The 17,323-nt window shown below is 48.3% G+C and overlaps 1 protein-coding gene across 1 annotated transcript in view; it reads left to right on the top strand.

Moving 5' to 3' along the window:
* Positions 1-17,323, top strand: part of ZMYND10 (zinc finger MYND-type containing 10) — a 364,741-nt gene that overhangs the window by 340,940 nt on the left and 6,478 nt on the right. The window contains exon 11 of the mRNA XM_029599566.1: positions 430-555. Within this exon, the coding sequence (XP_029455426.1) occupies positions 430-555 (126 nt within the window). The remainder of the gene's footprint in view (positions 1-429; positions 556-17,323) is intronic.

Genomic DNA, 17,323 nt, shown 5'->3' on the forward strand with positions numbered 1-17,323 from the left:
AAAACAGAGTAATGAGTGGATCAACAACTGACAGTACTCTGTAACCTCCCCCACCTCCCAAAGCATTACGTTTATTGGGGTGTCCAGTTATGGTCCATGGAAAAGTTGGCCACCTTATCATTGAGAGGGGTGGGGAAAGTAGGTGGCTCACTGAGGCACTAGGCTCGATGGGCTTGGAGGGCCAGTTTGTCATGCTGCTGTCATAACTATTACAGCAGCAGAAGTAAACTTCCTTGCATCTCATGTGAAGGGGTTGTGTTTTACAAATCCCCCTGCTGACAGCAGTTGTGGAGCTGCTACAGTACAGCAAAAGATTTCCAGAAAGCTCTGGAATTTTGTTCTGCTTGGCAGCATACATCGTCATATGACCCACTTGTGTAACTGGTGACCTGCTGATATAGATAAGCAACTTTGCTTTATTCCCCTCAGGTGGGCAGAGACCTATAACCTGAATGTGATGGAGTCACTGGTGCAAGAGAAACCCAAGTGTGGCCTCTGTGGCTCAGAGGCAGCAAAGCGCTGCTCCCGCTGCCACAATGAATGGTATTGCAAAAGGTAAGCATGCTGCAGCTCCTGAAATCATTGGAAACCCTCCCAGACCACAGTGTGATGCTCCTGACAGTGCCAGCTCCAGCTGAAATAAACTGAGACATACACAGACTGCATGCTGCTATTTCCCAGCAGTTCCTGGGAGTTAATTTGTCTGGGAGGGCACTAATAATCTCTCATACACATTTTATATTTGATTGATTCACATATTATGTGTTCATCTGTGGTATGTGACAGACTGACTGAGGTGCTGCCAAATTAATACAGGAGGCACATTGTGGACACAATGTTCCTTCCCTTTGGTACACTTTATTCATCAGGAAATAATGCAGGCAAATAAAAAAAAATCCTCCAGTTCTTTTAAATGTAGGCTGATAGCACTAATAGTCTCAAAGTAATATCAAATAGTCCTGGTTATTTTTCAGGGCTCATGCTTTAAATTGGACTCAAGTCAGAGAATTTGATCCTTGCATGGGACTTTGCAAGTGTCCACAAAGACAGCTATAATAACAAAGCAAAGTCCTGCCATTCTTTTTTCAGGGCTATGTTGAAATGTTTGACTGTTACATTGGGCTTGGCAAACATCTACAAAATAAAGTGAAATATAACAAAAGACTGAGAAGCAGATGTACTAATCTGCATTAATATAGGCTGTTAATTTGTAAATACTGTGCTTATCCCAGGACAAGCAGGAATGCTAGTCCTCACATATGGGTGACGTCATTGATGGAGCCCTAATGCGGAAAACTTTCTGTTAAAGTTTCTAGAAACTTTTGACTGGCATTCTGAGCCCACTGAGCATGCCCAGCATGCCATGATATTCTCAGCCACAGGGGTCTCCCTTCACTCTTCATTTTTCCGCGCTGCTTTTGGCATCACGGAGCAGGAGCCTGTGTGAGTTTTCTCACACAATTCTGACTAGAAATCAGATCTAAAACTGATAATTCCCTGTACGTACCAGGATCAGTCCAGGACACCTGGGTTGTGACTCCGCACCAGCAGGTGGAGACAGAGCAAAACTTGTGGGCGGAGCCATATATGCCCCTGTGCCAGTCACAGCCCCTCAGTCTTACTCTGTCTCCAGTAGGTGGTGCAGGTCTAGTCACAGCCTCTGAGTGGCCTGAGGACTGATAGTTGGTTAGTCAGGGTCATTGTGGTTTTATTGGTTTCGGTTTATTGGGTTTAGTGGGGGGTGGCTCCCTCGCAGATATTCTAATGTTGCTTCAAGTCGGTCTGGCCAAGGGCTTGGCGTGCAGTTCGCTGCGGGTCCAGGTGGCGGCGCTTGGCTGTTTGCGGGGTAAGGTCCGGGGAACCTCTCTGGCTCTTCCTCCGGATATCTCCCGTCTTCTTCGGGGGGCTTAACGTCTCCGTCTTCCATTGCATTCCCCTTGTCCGGCTTGGAACCTCAACTGCGGTTTGGCTCGGCTCCGTTTTGAGCCATTGAAGCGGGCAACTACTATGGACCTTCTTTGAAGGCGGTGTTTTTTGCTCGGCGTATCTCGGAGTTGCAGGCGCTGTCCTATGGGGAACCGTTCTTGCGGATTTCCGACTCCGGAGTATTCTTGCGCACGGTCCCGTCTTTCCTTCCCAAACTGGTGTCGTCTTTTCACGTGAATCAGTCAGTGGAGTTACCGGCGTTTCGGGTCAGGGAGTCCACTGATCCCCAGTTCAGGGAACTGTGGAAACTGGACGTGCGGAGGTCTTTTCTTCATTATTTGGAGGTTACTAATCCGTTCCGGGTAGCCGACCATCTGTTCGTTTTTGTTCTCGGGGCCAAAGAAAGGGGCGGTTGCGTCCCGCCTGACGGTCGCGTGTTGGCTTAAGGGGGCCATTGGCTCCGCGTACTTGATAACGGGTAAGCCGCCTCCGGTGGGTCTTCGGGCTCATGTGACTCGTTCCCGGGCCGCGTCCTGGGCGGAAGCTCAGGTATCGCCTCAAGAGATTGGCAGGGCGGCTACCTGGAAGTCGATGCATACCTTTATCAGGCATTACCAGTTGGATGTCCGGGCTCCCGATTCCGGGGGATTTGGAGAGGGGCTACTCCGAGCAGGCCTCTCTGCTTCCCACCCTAGGTAAGTTTTGCTCTGGTACATCCCAGGTGTCCTGGACTGATCCTGGTACGTACAGGGAAAGGAAAATTAGTTTCTTACCTGATAATTTTCGTTCCTGTAGTACCAAGGATCAGTCCAGGATCCCGCCCGCAGGGCTTCGCTACAGTAACGGAGAGCCCGCTCATCATTGTTCTTAGTCCTGCTGATCGCTTGTTTGGCTCCCGGTTGGGGAGTCTGGTTAGGAGTTTGGTGCTAAGTTTTGGGTTGGAAGTGAATTTTCTAGCCAGTTTTGTTGCATTGCTACTTTGACATTACGTATGACTGAGGGGCTGTGACTGGCACAGGGGCATATATGGCTCCGCCCACAAGTTTTGCTCTGTCTCCACCTGCTGGTGTGGAGTCACAACCCAGGTGTCCTGGACTGATCCTTGGTACTACAGGAACGAAAATTATCAGGTAAGAAACTAATTTTCCTTTTCTCTCCCATGTTGGGGTCTCCCTCGTTACCACCGGCCGGTGAGTAAAAGGATTTCTCATTCCGACTCATTTGAGTACACAAATTTTCATCGACGGCTGTCGACAATAACATGGCCACGGGATTTAAAAAATGTCCCAATTGTAATCGGACCATCTCCATTACAGACCCACACCTCTAGTGTGTACTTTGCTTGGGCCAATCACACGATGTCACATCTTGCCCAAAATGTGCTGAGATGACTGCTAAGGGTCGAAAGGCACGTCAAGAAAAGATGGAACACTTGTTCCATCTTCAACTTTTACCATCTCCATCGACGTCCACTCAGTCATCTCCGGCCAGAGTTTCAAAACGACTGATCCTTAAAAAACGTTGTCCGGAAGGTTCAGGGGACCATCTATCACCGACCCCATCCATGGCATCGACCAAGTCAGCGGCAGAACATCGACCGAAACATCGGCATCGACATAGACATCCATCGATCCCGGAATCTCTGCTATCCCCAGAGAAATTGATCGCCAAGCAGCCTCGTCTCCAGGAAACACTGAGTCCTTCGACACAGAGGCGTTCACCTCCTATCAAGGTGCCATCCACTGAACCTCCACAGATCCCTGTGGAGGGATCGATAACGCCACCATCGCCACCATGTGTAGCTGCTCTGCCTGCATCAGCTATCACGGAGGAATTGAGTGTATTTATCTGTCAAGCGGCGCTACAAGCCCTACAAGAGCATCGACCGCCGATGCTGATACCTTCGCCGACACCAAGGTCGATGCCGGTGCCCGCACAGATGCCGGTGCTTCCACCGATGCCGATGCCACCACCAATGTCTGTGCCACCACCGAAGCCAGTGCCTGGACCGATGCCTACACCTCTACCGACTCCGACACCGATACCACTTCCTGGGGCTCAGGTCGTCCAGAATTGGCGTTATTTCAACTACTGATGGATAGATTCGATGCCATCGTTGGTAATCTTCCACCGAAGTCTATCCCAGCTAAATCAATGGAGGAAATTCCTGGACAGAGAGCTATCGATGATCCTCAGCCAGGACCTTCAGGACTTCTTAGACCACCGAGGTCTTCTTCCTCTTCCCCTTCCAGGGGAGAGCCGTATGACTCATGGGAAGACAAACACACCGATAGTTCCTTGGAAAGCTTCATGTCTGACCCTTCTCCACCGGAAGGCAGGAAGAAATCTCCACCAGAGGACTTGTCCTTTACTAATTTTATAAAGGACATGGCAGACACAATACCATTCAACATAGTGTCTGAGGAAGACACGAGATAGCAAACTTTAGAAGTCTTGCAGTTCGTGGACCCTCCAAAAGAGGTTCTGGCCATTCCTGTCCACGAAGTACTTTTGGAGTTACAACATAGACTCTGGGAACATCCATGCTCGGTTCCACCTATTAATAAACAAGTAGATACCACCTAACTTGACCAGAATGTTCCTGGGTACCAGAAATCTCAGTTACCACATCAATCGGTTGTGGTCGAATCGGCTCAAAAGAAGTCAAAAAGGATAAGACCTCATTCCTCCACTCCTCCTGGAAAGGACCATAGATTCCTGGACTCCATAGGCAGAAAAATATACCAAGGAGCTATGCTAAACTCAAGGATTGCGTCCTATCAACTATATATGATGCAATACCAAAGGAATCTTTGGAAGCAGAGGCAGGAGCTTTCCAACTCCCTACCTCAGCAGTACCAGGAGGCAGCTCAGGCCATAATACACAAAGGAATTGAAGCTGGAAAGCATGAAGTCCGGGCTGCCTTCGACAACTTTGAAACAGCTTCGAGAGTAGCAGCTTCAGGGATAATTGCACGTTGCTGGGCGTGTTTAAAAGTCTCAGACCTCAGGCCTGAGGTACAAGAGAAACTGGTGGATTTGCCCTGCGTAGGAGACAACCTTTTTGGCTCAAAAGTGCAGGATGCCGTGGCCCAATTGAAATAACACACAGAGACATTGCCACAACTGTCGTCAGTTCCGCAAGACTCTGCTACTTCATTGTCTCGCCATCCGCCAAGGAAGGAATCTCGAAAACCTTTCTACAGGCAGAGACGTTATTATCCACCAGCATCCAGGGGTAGATCTTCTCATCCTCAACAAAGATCTCAACCCAGACAGCCTAGAGCCGCTAGGCCTCAAAAGCCACCGCAGACTGGACCGGCTGCACGTTTTTGAGGCCACTACCAGAGACCAAAGCCATCTCCACAATCCAACACTGAACCTGCCAGTAGGAGGCAGAGTTTCCTCCTTTTACAACCATTGGCTTCAGATAACAATGAACCAATGGGTAAGAACATAAGAAAATGCCATACTGGGTCAGACCAAGGGTCCATCAAGCCCAGCATCCTGTTTCCAACAGTGGCCAATCCAGGCCATAAGAATCTGGCAAGTACCCAAAAACTAAGTCTATTCCATGTTACCATTGCTAATGGCAGTGGCTATTCTCTAAGGGCCAGATTTTCAAAAGCATTTGCTCGAGCAAAACTGGTTTTTGCTCGAGTAAATACACTTTACTCAAGTAAGTGGGCTTTTCAAAATTGCTACAATATATGCCATTGAATTGTCCATAGGATTTACTCAAGTAAGTGCACTTTACTGGAGTAAATAGCTTTTGAAAATTGCTACGATAGTATGTCACATTTACATGCGTAACTCCTTTGAAAATGACCCCCTAAGTGAACTTAATAGTAGGTAATGGACTTCTCTTCCAAGAACTTATCCAATCCTTTTTTAAACACAGCTATACTAACTGCACTAACCACATCCTCTGGCAACAAATTCCAGAGTTTAATTGTGCGTTGAGTAAAAAGAACTTTCTCCGATTAGTTTTAAATGTCCCCCATGCTAACTTCATGGAGTGCCCCCTAGTCTTTCTACTATCCGAAAGAGTAAATAACCGATTCACATCTACCCGTTCTAGAAGTCTCATGATTTTAAACACCTCTATCATATCCCCCTCATATCTCCATAATATCGAGGTTATCAACTCAATTTCCTCTCAACTCCAGAAGATTCTCCTCCAAAACCTCCAAAACCTCTTTCGTTGCACGAAACTAACATAATTCAACTACAAGCAGAATTATCCACCCTTCTGAGAGCCAGAGCTGTAGAACCGGTGCACGAAACTCACATAATTCAACTACAAGCAGAATTATCCACCCTTCTGAGAACCAGAGCTGTAGAACCGGTGCCCCGGACTCAGTAGGGCAGAGGATTCTTTTTTTTTTTTTTTTTTATTATTTATTCATTTTCATTAAATACAAAGCATTTACAATCATTGTACAGTAATAAAGAAAACCTTAAGCTACATTATTAAACACAGGAAATTCAAATCTTATATTAGTCCACAATAAATTTAGGGTGGAGTGAAAATAATAGGAAGCTTAAACATCATCCATCTAGAAAAAAAAAAAGAAGAAACTAGCCTTTAGCCTGGTATCTACTTTACCATCTTACTCGGTTAAGTAATTGGACTAATTATGGGTGATAAAATACTTATCACGCCCCATCCTAGACTTCAGAAATCTCAACAAATTTCTGAAGAAAGAAAAGTTCAGAATGGTTTCTCTAGGAACCATGCTTCCACTTCTTCAAACAGGAGATTGGCTTTGTTCTCTGGATCTACAAGACGCTTACGCTCACATTCCCATATTCCCTCCTCATCGCAAGTATCTGCGCTTCATGGTGGATCATCAACATTTCCAATACAGAGTACTGCCATTCAGACTTGCCTCTGCTCCCAGAGTATTCACCAAATGTCTGGCAGTAATAGCAGCACACTTACACAAGGAAAGTGTCCATGTCTTCCCCTATCTAGACGACTGGCTCATCAGAAGTCAATCTCAATAAGGAGCTCTGGCTTCTTTCAGTCGAACAATTACACTACTTCACTCCATGGGTTTTCTCATCAATTATCAAAAATCCCATCTCACTCCGTCTCACCTTCTTCAATTCATAGGAGCAGAATTGAACACCATCCTCTCAAAGGCCTTTCTACCCGAGGATCGGGCAGACACCCTTTCCCTGTTGGCAAAATCACTACACTCGAAAAAACAAGCAACAGCTCATCAGTTTCTAAATTTGCTGGGCCACATGGCTTCCACAGTTCATGTCACTCCTATGGCCAGATTAGCCATGAGAATAACCCAATGGACATTAAGGTCACAATGGATCCAAGCCATTCAGCCACTGTCCTCTCCAATTCAGGTAACCCATCAGCTACGTTCCTCTCTACTTTGGTGGGTGAACAGGGACAATTTGCGCAAGGGCCTACCCTTCCAACAACCAGTCCCACAGTTGACTTTAACTACAGATGCATCCACCTTGGGTTGGGGAGCTCACATAAACATTCTCCAAACCCAAGGTACTTGGACAAAGCTCGAAGCAACATTTCAAATCAATTTCCTGGAACTTTGAGCTATACGTTATGCGCTGCATGCATTCAAGGACTGCCTTTCACACAAGACTGTTCTGATCCAAACGGACAACACAGTAGCCATGTGGTACATCAACAAACAGGGAGGAACGGGATCATATCTCCTTTGTCAAGAAGCTGCACAGATTTGGGACTGGGCCCTAGCACACTCAATGTTTCTCCGGGCCACTTATCTGGCAGGCATTCACAATGTACTGGCGGATCGACTCAGTCGTCAGTTCCAACCACAGAAATGGTCCCTGGATCCCTTAGTAGCGACCAGGATATTTCAATGTTGGGGACAACCAACAGTAGACCTCTTTGCGTCACACCTGAATCACAAAGTGGACAAATTCTGCACTCTATACAGACAGAATCACCAGCTAGCCAAGAATGCCTTTGCTCGCCTTTGGAACTTGGGCCTTCTATACGCGTATCCTCCGATACTGCTCATAACCAAAACTCTAGTGAAGCTACAACAGGACAAGGGGTCCATGATACTCATAGCCCCGTATTGGCCTCGACAAGTATGGTTTCCCACACTTCTAGACCTCTTGATCAGCGATCCAATTCGCCTGGATGTAGCTCCCACTCTTATAACTCAGGATCAGGGTCGGTTGCGCCATCCCAACCTTCAATCCCTATCCCTGACAGCATGGATGTGTTGAAAGCTTGATTTTACAACCACTCAATCTTTCAACCAATGTATCTCAAGTGCTTATAGCTTCACGCAAACCTTCAACATGAAAGAATTATTCTTCAAAATGGAAAAGGTTTGCCTTGTGCATGCAAAAGAGTATTGATCCCTTCTCCTGCCCCACAACTTCTCTACTAGATTACTTATGCCATCTTTCAGATTCTGGTCTCCAGACATCATCTGTACGAGTACATTTAAGTGCAATCTCAGCTTACCATGGGAGATGCACCAATATCCCTACAACCTCTTGACAGCAGATTTATGAGAGGTTTAACTCAACTTAAACCACCAATTCGGCCACCAGTCACAGAATGGGACCTGAATCTGGTCTTAACAAGACTCATGCGTTCTCCTTTCGAACCCATGAATTCCTGTGATGTTAAATTTCTCACATGGAAGACTATCTTCCTTATAGCCATTACATCGGCTAGAAGGGTTAGTGAGTTACAAGCACTTGTCACGTACTCACCCTATACAAAATTCCTACATGACAGAGTAGTTCTTCGTACACATCCAAAATTCCTTCCCAAAGTAGTTATAGAATTCCACTTGAACCAATCCATAGTTTTACCCACATTCTTTCCAAGGCCTCATTCTCACTAAGGAGAACGGGCCTTACATATCTTGGACTGTAAGCGTGCGCTAGCATTTTACTTAGACCGCACTGCAGTCCACAGGAAATCCACTCAACTCTTTGTATCTTATGATCCAAACAAACCGGGTAAAGTAGTGGGTAAACATACTCTATCCAAATGGTTAGCAGATTGCATACAGTTTTGCTATGAAAAAGCAGGCCTTCCTCTCCAAGGGCAAGTAAAGGCGCATTCAGTAAGAGCAATGTCAACTTCAGTAGCACACTATCGTTCAGTGCCAATTCTTGACATATGTAAAGCAGCAACATGGAGTTCTCTTCACACCTTTGCAGCTCATTTCTATTTGGACAAACAAGGACGACAAGATTCAGCATATGGACAATCTGTCTTAAAGAACTTGTTTCCAGTTTAATCCCAACTCCTTCTACATCCAGTCTGCTGTGATCTTCAGCTGCCTCATTTTCACCAACAATACTTCAGTGTTACTTCACTACAAAATGACTCAGCCTCTAGCTTGCTAATCACCCATATGTGAGGACTAGCATCCTGCTTGTCCTGGGATAAAGCAAAATTGCTTACCTTGTAATAGGTGTTATCCCAGGACAGCAGGATGTAGTCCTCATGAACCCCACCCGCCACCCCGCGGAGTTGGGTCCGATACGTTTTATTATTTTATTTTTGCTAAATCATATTGCTACATATGAGACTGAAGAGAGACCCCTGTGGCAGAGAATATCATGGCATGCTCAGTGGGCTCAGAGTGCCAGTCAAAAGTTTCTAGAAACTTTGACAGAAAGTTTTCCGTACCAGGGCTCCATCAATGATGTCACCCATATGTGAGGACTACATCCTGCTGTCCTGGGATAACACCTATTACAAGGTAAGCAATTTTGCTTTCTGTTCAGACCTAGGGTGATGGTGTTATTTTTTTGATGAGTTCCACTTCAGTAGTTTCTCACTGGAGTGTCCCTTTGAAGTTCCTTTGTAGGAGTAAGGTAACCTTAAGGTCAAATAGAGAATGTCCTGGAAGGTTGAAATATTCTTCTACTGGTTTTTGAATGTTGTCATTTCTAATGTCAGATTTATGTCCATTTATTCTTTTCCTTAGCAATTGACTTGTTTGTCCTATGTAATTAAACAGGTCAATTTCTGGCAGATGATGGCATATATTACATTGGAAGAAGAGCAGGTGAATGAGCCCTGGATATTGTAGTTGATGTTATTGGGTCTTGTGATTGTGTTGCTTGGGTTAATATTTGGACAGAGTTGGCATCTGGGTTTCTGGCAGAGTTTAGATCCTGAGTTGGTGTCGTCATTGTGCAATTTTTGTGGTTGCTAGTGAGTATCCATATGAGGTTGGGAGGCTGTTGGTAAGCCAGGTTAGGTTTGTCACCCAAGGCCTCTAAGAGGATGGTATCATTGTCCAGAATGGGTTATGGATCCTTGATTATATGTTTCAGTGGTTTCAACTGGGAGCTATAGGTAACCACCAAAGGTGGTGTTTCCTTTTTTGTGATAAGCCTGTAGCAGAATGTTCCTGGGTATTTGTTTGACTCTGTTGATCTGTTCTGTTACCTCATTGGATGGGTATTGTTGTTCAAAAAATGTCTGTTGTAATTTCTCCAGATGGGAGTCTCTCTCCAAGGGGGTCAGAACAGATGCAATTGTACTGTAGAGCTTAGCTGTAGACAATGGACCTGATGGTAAAAAGTGGGTGGAAGCTGAAGGCATTTAGGTACATATGGCAATTGGTGGATTTCTGATATAATGTAGTTCTTATTTGTGCCTCATGTAGGTGGACAATGGTATCCAGAAAGTGGACTTGTTAAGTAGATTGTTCTAGGTTCAGATTGATGGTGGGGTGGAGTTTGTTATATTCTTGCCGGAATTTTTTAAATGCTTCAACTCCATGGGTCTAGATGAAGAAGATATCATCAATGCACCTTAGGAAGAGGAGCGCTTTCTGGGTGTAAGAGGCGGCCATGAAAACGGTGTGTTGTGGGGCCATGGCAGTGCCAATGACTTGAAGGTTGACACAGGGAGGGCCAGCCGGTTAGGGGAATTCCCCCAACAGGAGCAGTGCAAGGTTCTATGGCAGAGCAAAGCAGGGTCTTTCGCCTGTCCGACTATCTCCCAGTTACATTGGGCTTGCAGGTTCTGGTGGCTGGCAGGACTTCTCGGGTATGGTGCAAGACGATTGGGGTCAGGGCTGGCAGTGGTCAGAGAGGGTCAGAGTCCAGGCTGAAGTCAGGGCAGGCAAAAAATGAGCAGAGGCAGGGACAGAGACAGTCCAGGTCAGGCAACAAAACTGAGAAGGCAAGGTAGAAGCAAGTGCTGGAGAAAAGGGCAGGAACTGGAGTTAAGGCAGGAACCGGGGACAACAGGCACACAGCAAGGCAGGGCACAGGCAGATAAGGGCAGGGAGCAGAAACAAACAGAGGGGACAGGCCACAGAGAGACCTAAATGGAGCAAAGGCAAGACAGGGAATGCACTAGGAGCTAGACCATGGGGAACCCTAGACACACTGATGAAAGGGCCACCAGGAGGCCCACAGAGAACAGACAAACAAGGAACAAATAAACCAGAACATAGACAAGGAACACATGGACACAGGCAAACAGGAATCAAGGCAAACAAGATATAAACAAGATAGACAACAAACAAGGATGAGTAGCAGGCCAGAAGGCAAAGCGAGGAAAGACTAGAAAGCCAAAAGGCAAGGCAAGGCAAAGCAAGAAGGCCACAAGGCAAGGAGAGTCAAACAAGGAGCCGCGAAGACTCGATGATGAGGTCTTGAGTTATGGGAGAGGCAAGGTTAAATAGGGCTGGCCTTGCTGAGTCATACAGCCTTCAAGGCGGTGGCTAGAGCAGCTATGAGCATGGTTCATTGAAGGCCTCTGCTGGCAGGGGGGTTGCTAGCAGCCAGATTTGTTACACAAGTACAAGTCCTCTTCAAATCTGAAATAGGTGTGTGTGAGGACAAAATGGCAGAGTTTGTTGACCAGGTCAGCTGTGGAGGCATCCGGGATATTTTTTCTGATGGCTTGTAGTCCACCTTTGCTGTGGATACTGATGTATAGGGCTTCAGCCTCCATGGTTGCCAGAATGATCTGGGAAGTGCTCACCTATGTTTTCCCTTGTATATATTGTCTAATTTGCTATATTATTGAATTATTGGCAAATACAATGTTTGAAAGAAATAGCAGAAGGGTGAAACCAGCAATGTGGCTCTGAGTCACTGTTTGTCTCCTTTTTGATTTATATTCAGGAGCCCCTACTGCCTGCTTCTGTTCTTACAACTCTTATTAAGCAGGTATTGATCATGTATGGAGTCCAAGCACCCTGCTAGAGGCATCATAACTAAACGGATCAGTCATTTCTAGTGCATGGGGTGTAGCAAACACACAGCTGTTCCTAAGGAAAATGGCATCACACAGGAGGATCTTCAAGAATTTCTCTAACAATTAAAAGTAGAATTTAGAGAAGGATACAAGATAAAAATAAACCAAAATAAAAAAGGTAGTATTTGTAGACGATGCAATATGTGATTTACTGGTCCCCAGAGGCAGGCAGAGCTCCAGAGTCTATCAGTGAATGAGATAATGGTGCAGGGAAGAGGGATTCAGTTTAAGGAACTAGGCAATCTTTTGGGGAAGGGGAAGCCTTTTCCAAAAGGTCGGGCTCCACCTTAACCAGGGTGGAATCAGGCTACTGGCACTAATCTTTAAAAAGGAGAGATAGCTGAACAAGGGGGAAAGCTGACAGTAGCTCAGCAGCACATGGTTCAGAGGGAGGTATCTTCAAAGGATACTAATGAAACAGGAGAGTTAGGGCATCTCATCAGAGAGGTTCCAATAAAAGCAAAAGTAGTCCATGTGCCTATAAGTAAAGAATCACCCTAGCTAAAGGATTCCAAATTATCCATATCAACTACAAATCAGGTTGTTAATACAAACAAAAAATACACTTTGTAATGTCTGTATGCCAATGCCAGAAGTTTAAGAAGTAAGATAGGAAAGTTAGAGTATATAGCAGTGAATGATGAGATAGACATAATTGGCATCTCAGAAACCTGGTGGAAGGAGGATAACCAATGAGATAGTGCTATACCAGGGAACAAATTATATCGCAAGGATAGGGAGGATTAACCTGACGGGGGATGGCGCTTTATGTCTGGAATACCATATAATCCAACAGGATAAAGATCATACAAGAGACTAAATGCATAGTAGAATCTTTATGGTTAGAAATCCTGTGTGTTGGGTAAGTGTATAGTGATAGGAGGAGTATACCTGGCCAAAATGATGAGACAGACAATGAAATGCTAAGAGAAATCAGATAAGCTAATTTGGCAGTGCAATAATAATGGGAGATTTCAATTCCCTGTACGTATCAGGATCAGTCCAGACAGTGGGTTATGTCCCCCGTCCAGCAGATGGAGTCAGACAAAGCTTCAGAGGGTGCTCTCATATTAACCAGTGCACCCTCTGCAAGTGCTCAGTATATCTCTGATTCCAGCAGATAGGAGTAGGGGAACCTGGTGCTTCCCCTGGTCGGAGGAAAGTTTCTCCCACTTACTATTTCTTGTTTTCTGCGTCTAAGTTTGGATCAAGTTGTTTAAAAAAAAAACGTTTAGCAACCGGGGGAAGAAAGAAAGTTTTGTTTCTCTGGTGGATTGCCTTTTGACTTGCAGTTTTCTTTCAGGCACCTCTCTCTCTCTTCCCCCTATCTTTCCCCTTGGGGTAAGTGGATTTTCGGATTTTGTATTTCTTTCCTTTTCTCACAGGTTCTAGTGGACAGGCGGGTGGTGAACGCTGGTGGTGCCAGCCTCTTCCCCCCCCCCCCCCCTCGCCGTGTTCTGCCCCGCGGCCCCAAGACGCGCAATCCCCGGGGCAGCAGCAGCAGCAGAGAGGTTTCTTCCTCTGCTGCCGATACTTGGGGCAGTGGAGTGAGCGGAGGCGTTTTCCCGCTCCCTGCGGCGTTTCTTTTCCTTGCTGGCTGGCTCAGACCGTGATCCGCCCCCCTCCCCTCCTCTCCCCTGCTCGCCGCCGAGTATGCCACGGCCGTCCCGATGCTTGGTGTGCAGCGAGCCGGGGTCCAGACTGTCGCGGGCAGGCTTATGTGTCAGGTGCCTCCCTGGTGGGGAGGGCACCTCCAGACCGCCGGCTAGGATTTCTTCGCGCACCTCAGCGTGCCTCAGCCTGCAGGGGCCAGCCCCGTCTCCACTTTCCGCAGGAACGGTGGCCATTTTGGATGAAGAGGAGAGCGTGCAGCAGCAATCGGGAGGGGAAGAGGAGGATTTTGCTGAGATACCCCCACCGATCCTGACTCCTGTGCCTCCGCTAGGCCTCCCAAGACTCCTGGATGACTTATCTGCTGCTCCCCCCACCTCGGGCCCTCCAGGTTTCTCGCCGGAGTTCATTGTGCTTATGCACAATGCCTATCTACAGCGACTGGAGCTTCCCATGGCCCCCATCTCAGGACCTTTGCCCGCTAAGGTGCCCCGGCTACCAGGTCCTCCGCAGGAGGCCTAGGGTGCAATGGGGGGGGGGGGGCTCCCAGGGTGCACTTCGCCCCTCTTCCACTAGGAGGGATGGGCTCAGACCCGGGGGGGAGGGGTCCCCCATCTCCTCACTCAGATGATCCTCTCTTGGCAGTGCAGCTCGAGGGTGATGCCCCGCGGGTCCTCCGTATCTTCCAGAGGGAAGAGCTAAACGCTCTAATTCCTCATATCCTACAGGAACTGGACCTCGAGCCTCCCCCCGATCCTCCAGGACCATCTGCTCCAGTCGTCGCCTCTTCTTCCAAAAAGGGGGACCCTGTCCTTGCTGGCCTGCGCCCTCTGTTCCGGGCTTTTCCCACCCATTCCACCTTCCTTCAATTATTGGCCAGGTAATGGGATACCCCCGAGGCCTCGCTCAAGGTTGGAAGGGCCATGGAAAAGCTTTATCCCCTTCCCGAAGATTTCTTGGAGCTTCTCAAGGTCCCTAAGGTGGACTCGGCGGTGTCAGCAGTTACCAAGAGGACAACAATACCGGTTACAGGTGGCACGGCCCTGCAGGACCTTCAAGACAGAAAGCTAGAAGTCTACCTCAAGAGGGTCTTTGAGGTCTCGGCTTTGGGAGTCCGCGCGGCTATTTGTAGTTCCTTGGCACAATGGGTAGGACTCCGTTGGGTTCAACAGCTTCTCACCTCGTAAGACCTGCCGCCGGAGGAAGTGGACCAGGCAGACTGCCTGGAGGCCATCATTGCTTATGGGGCTGATGCTCTATATGACCTGCTTCGCATCCTGGCAAGGTCCATGGTGTCGGTGTTCTCGGCGAGGCGCTTCTTATGGCTTCGCAACTGGTCGGCAGATTCTTTCTCCAAATCTAGCCTGGGATCCCTTCCCTTCAAGGGCAAGTTTCTCTTCGGTGACGATCTCGACCAGATCATTACGTCCTTGGGGGAAAATGCGGTCCATCGTCTGCCCAAGGACAGTCAGCGGACCTTTAGATCGTACAATCCCTCTAGAACTCTGTTCTGGACACAACGTCGCTTCTGAGGTTCCAGGCAGATGGCGCCCTGGACACCTTCTACCAGATCCCAAGTCCTGGCCCCGTTCCCCTCGAGAGGGGACAAACCAGGGGGCCTCGTCCAAGTCTCCCCAATGATGCCAACTTCACCCACTCCTCGACTCCCAGGATCGGAGGGCGAATCTCTCTTTTTTACGAGGAGTGGATCCACATTACTTCGGACCAGTGGGTCCTCGATATCCTAAGGAACGGCTACGCATTGGAGTTTGCTCGCGCCCCAAGAGACAAGTTCATCTTCTTGCCTTGCGGACCGAGTCACAAGCGGCAGGTTGTGCAACGAACTCTGGACAGGCTTCTCGACCTCGGGGCCATCTCTCCCGTCCCCTCCGGAGAGGTGGGATCGGGTCATTATTCAATCTACTTCGTGGTACCCAAAACAGACCGTTCTTTCCACCCAATTCTGGATTTCAAGGAAGTCGTCAAGTCTCTTCGGGTACTTCATTTCCACATGGAGACTCTGCGCTCAGTGATCGTGGCGGTACATCAAGGAGAGTTCCTGGCCTCCCTAGACCTGTCAGAAACCTATCTCCACATTCCCATCCTCAAGGCCCATCAGAGGTTCCTTCGTTTCAAGATACTGGACCAGCACTTCCAGTTTCAGGCTTGGCGACCCTTCAGCTTGGCGACCGCCCCATGGACCTTCACGAAGATCATGGTGGTAGTGGCAGCGACTCTCAGACGGGATGGGATCCTAGTTCATCCCTACCTGGACAACTGGCTTATCCGGGCGAAGTCTTTCTCCCAGGGGCAGACAGAGGTCACCCGGGTGGTTCAACTTCTCCAATCTCTGAGCTGGGTGGTGAACTTCGCCAAGAGCTCTCTCGGTCCTTCGCAACATTTGGATTTCTTGGGAGCACGCTTCGACAAGGTTCAGGGCAAGGTCTTCCTACGTCCGGACAAGGCGCATTCACTTCGAGACCAAATTCGGCAATTCACCGCTCTCCCTGCGCCCACTTCCTGGGACTATCTACAGATCTTGGGATCCGTGGCTTCCACTATCGATCTCGTACCATGGGCTTTTGCGCACCTGCGTCCATTACAAGAAGCATTGCTGTCTCACTGGAAACCGGTCTCACAGGATTATCAAATTGTCCTCCCTCTCCCTCAGCAGGCCAAAACCAGCTTGCTTTGGTGGTTGGATCCTCGACACCTTGCACAGGGCATTCATCTCGAGATTCCAGATTGGGTGGTAGTCACCATCGACGCCAACCTGTCTAGCTGGGGGGCAGTGTGTCAACGGAGCTCAGCGCAAGGGCAGTGGACGAAGGCCCAAGCGGCCTGGCCGATCAATTGTCTGGAAACGAGAGCAGTACGCCTGGCGCTTATACGCTTCCTGCCCCTGGTACGGAATCGAGCGGTCCAGATTCTGTCTGACAACGTGACTACAGTAGCGTACATCACCCGCCTGGCAGCCTCACACATCGCAGGCGTGGACAACATTCAGGCGGACTACCTCAGTCGACAGAGGCTGGATCCCGGAGAGTGGTCTCTCTCCGACGAGGCAATGCAGCTTCTCAGGCATCGCTGGGGGACTCCCAGTATGGATCTCATGGCAACGTCTCACAATGCCAAGGCTTCACGGTTCCTCAGCCGCAGACAGGAGCGGGGCGCCGAAAGAGTCGACGCTCTCGTTCTTCCGTGGCCGGATCACCTTCTCCTATGTTTTTCCTCCGTGGTCTCTAGTGGGCAAAGTACTTCGGAGAATAGAGCTCCACCCGGGTCCAGTCATTCTGGTGGCCCCGGAATGGCCTTGACGCCCCTGGTTCACGGACCTTCTCCATCTAGCAGTAGATGGCCCGCTACGCCTCTGCCATCTGTCTCATCTTCTCCATCAAGGACCTGTATTTTTCGACCAGGCAGAACGCTTCTGTCTTGCGGCCTGGCATTTGAGAGGCGCCGCCTCCAGCACAAAGGGTACCCAGACGCAGTAGTCTCGACCCTCCTTAAGGCTAGGAA

Source organism: Rhinatrema bivittatum, chromosome 4 (assembly GCF_901001135.1).
Source record: "Rhinatrema bivittatum chromosome 4, aRhiBiv1.1, whole genome shotgun sequence".
NCBI lineage: Eukaryota > Metazoa > Chordata > Amphibia > Gymnophiona > Rhinatrematidae > Rhinatrema > Rhinatrema bivittatum.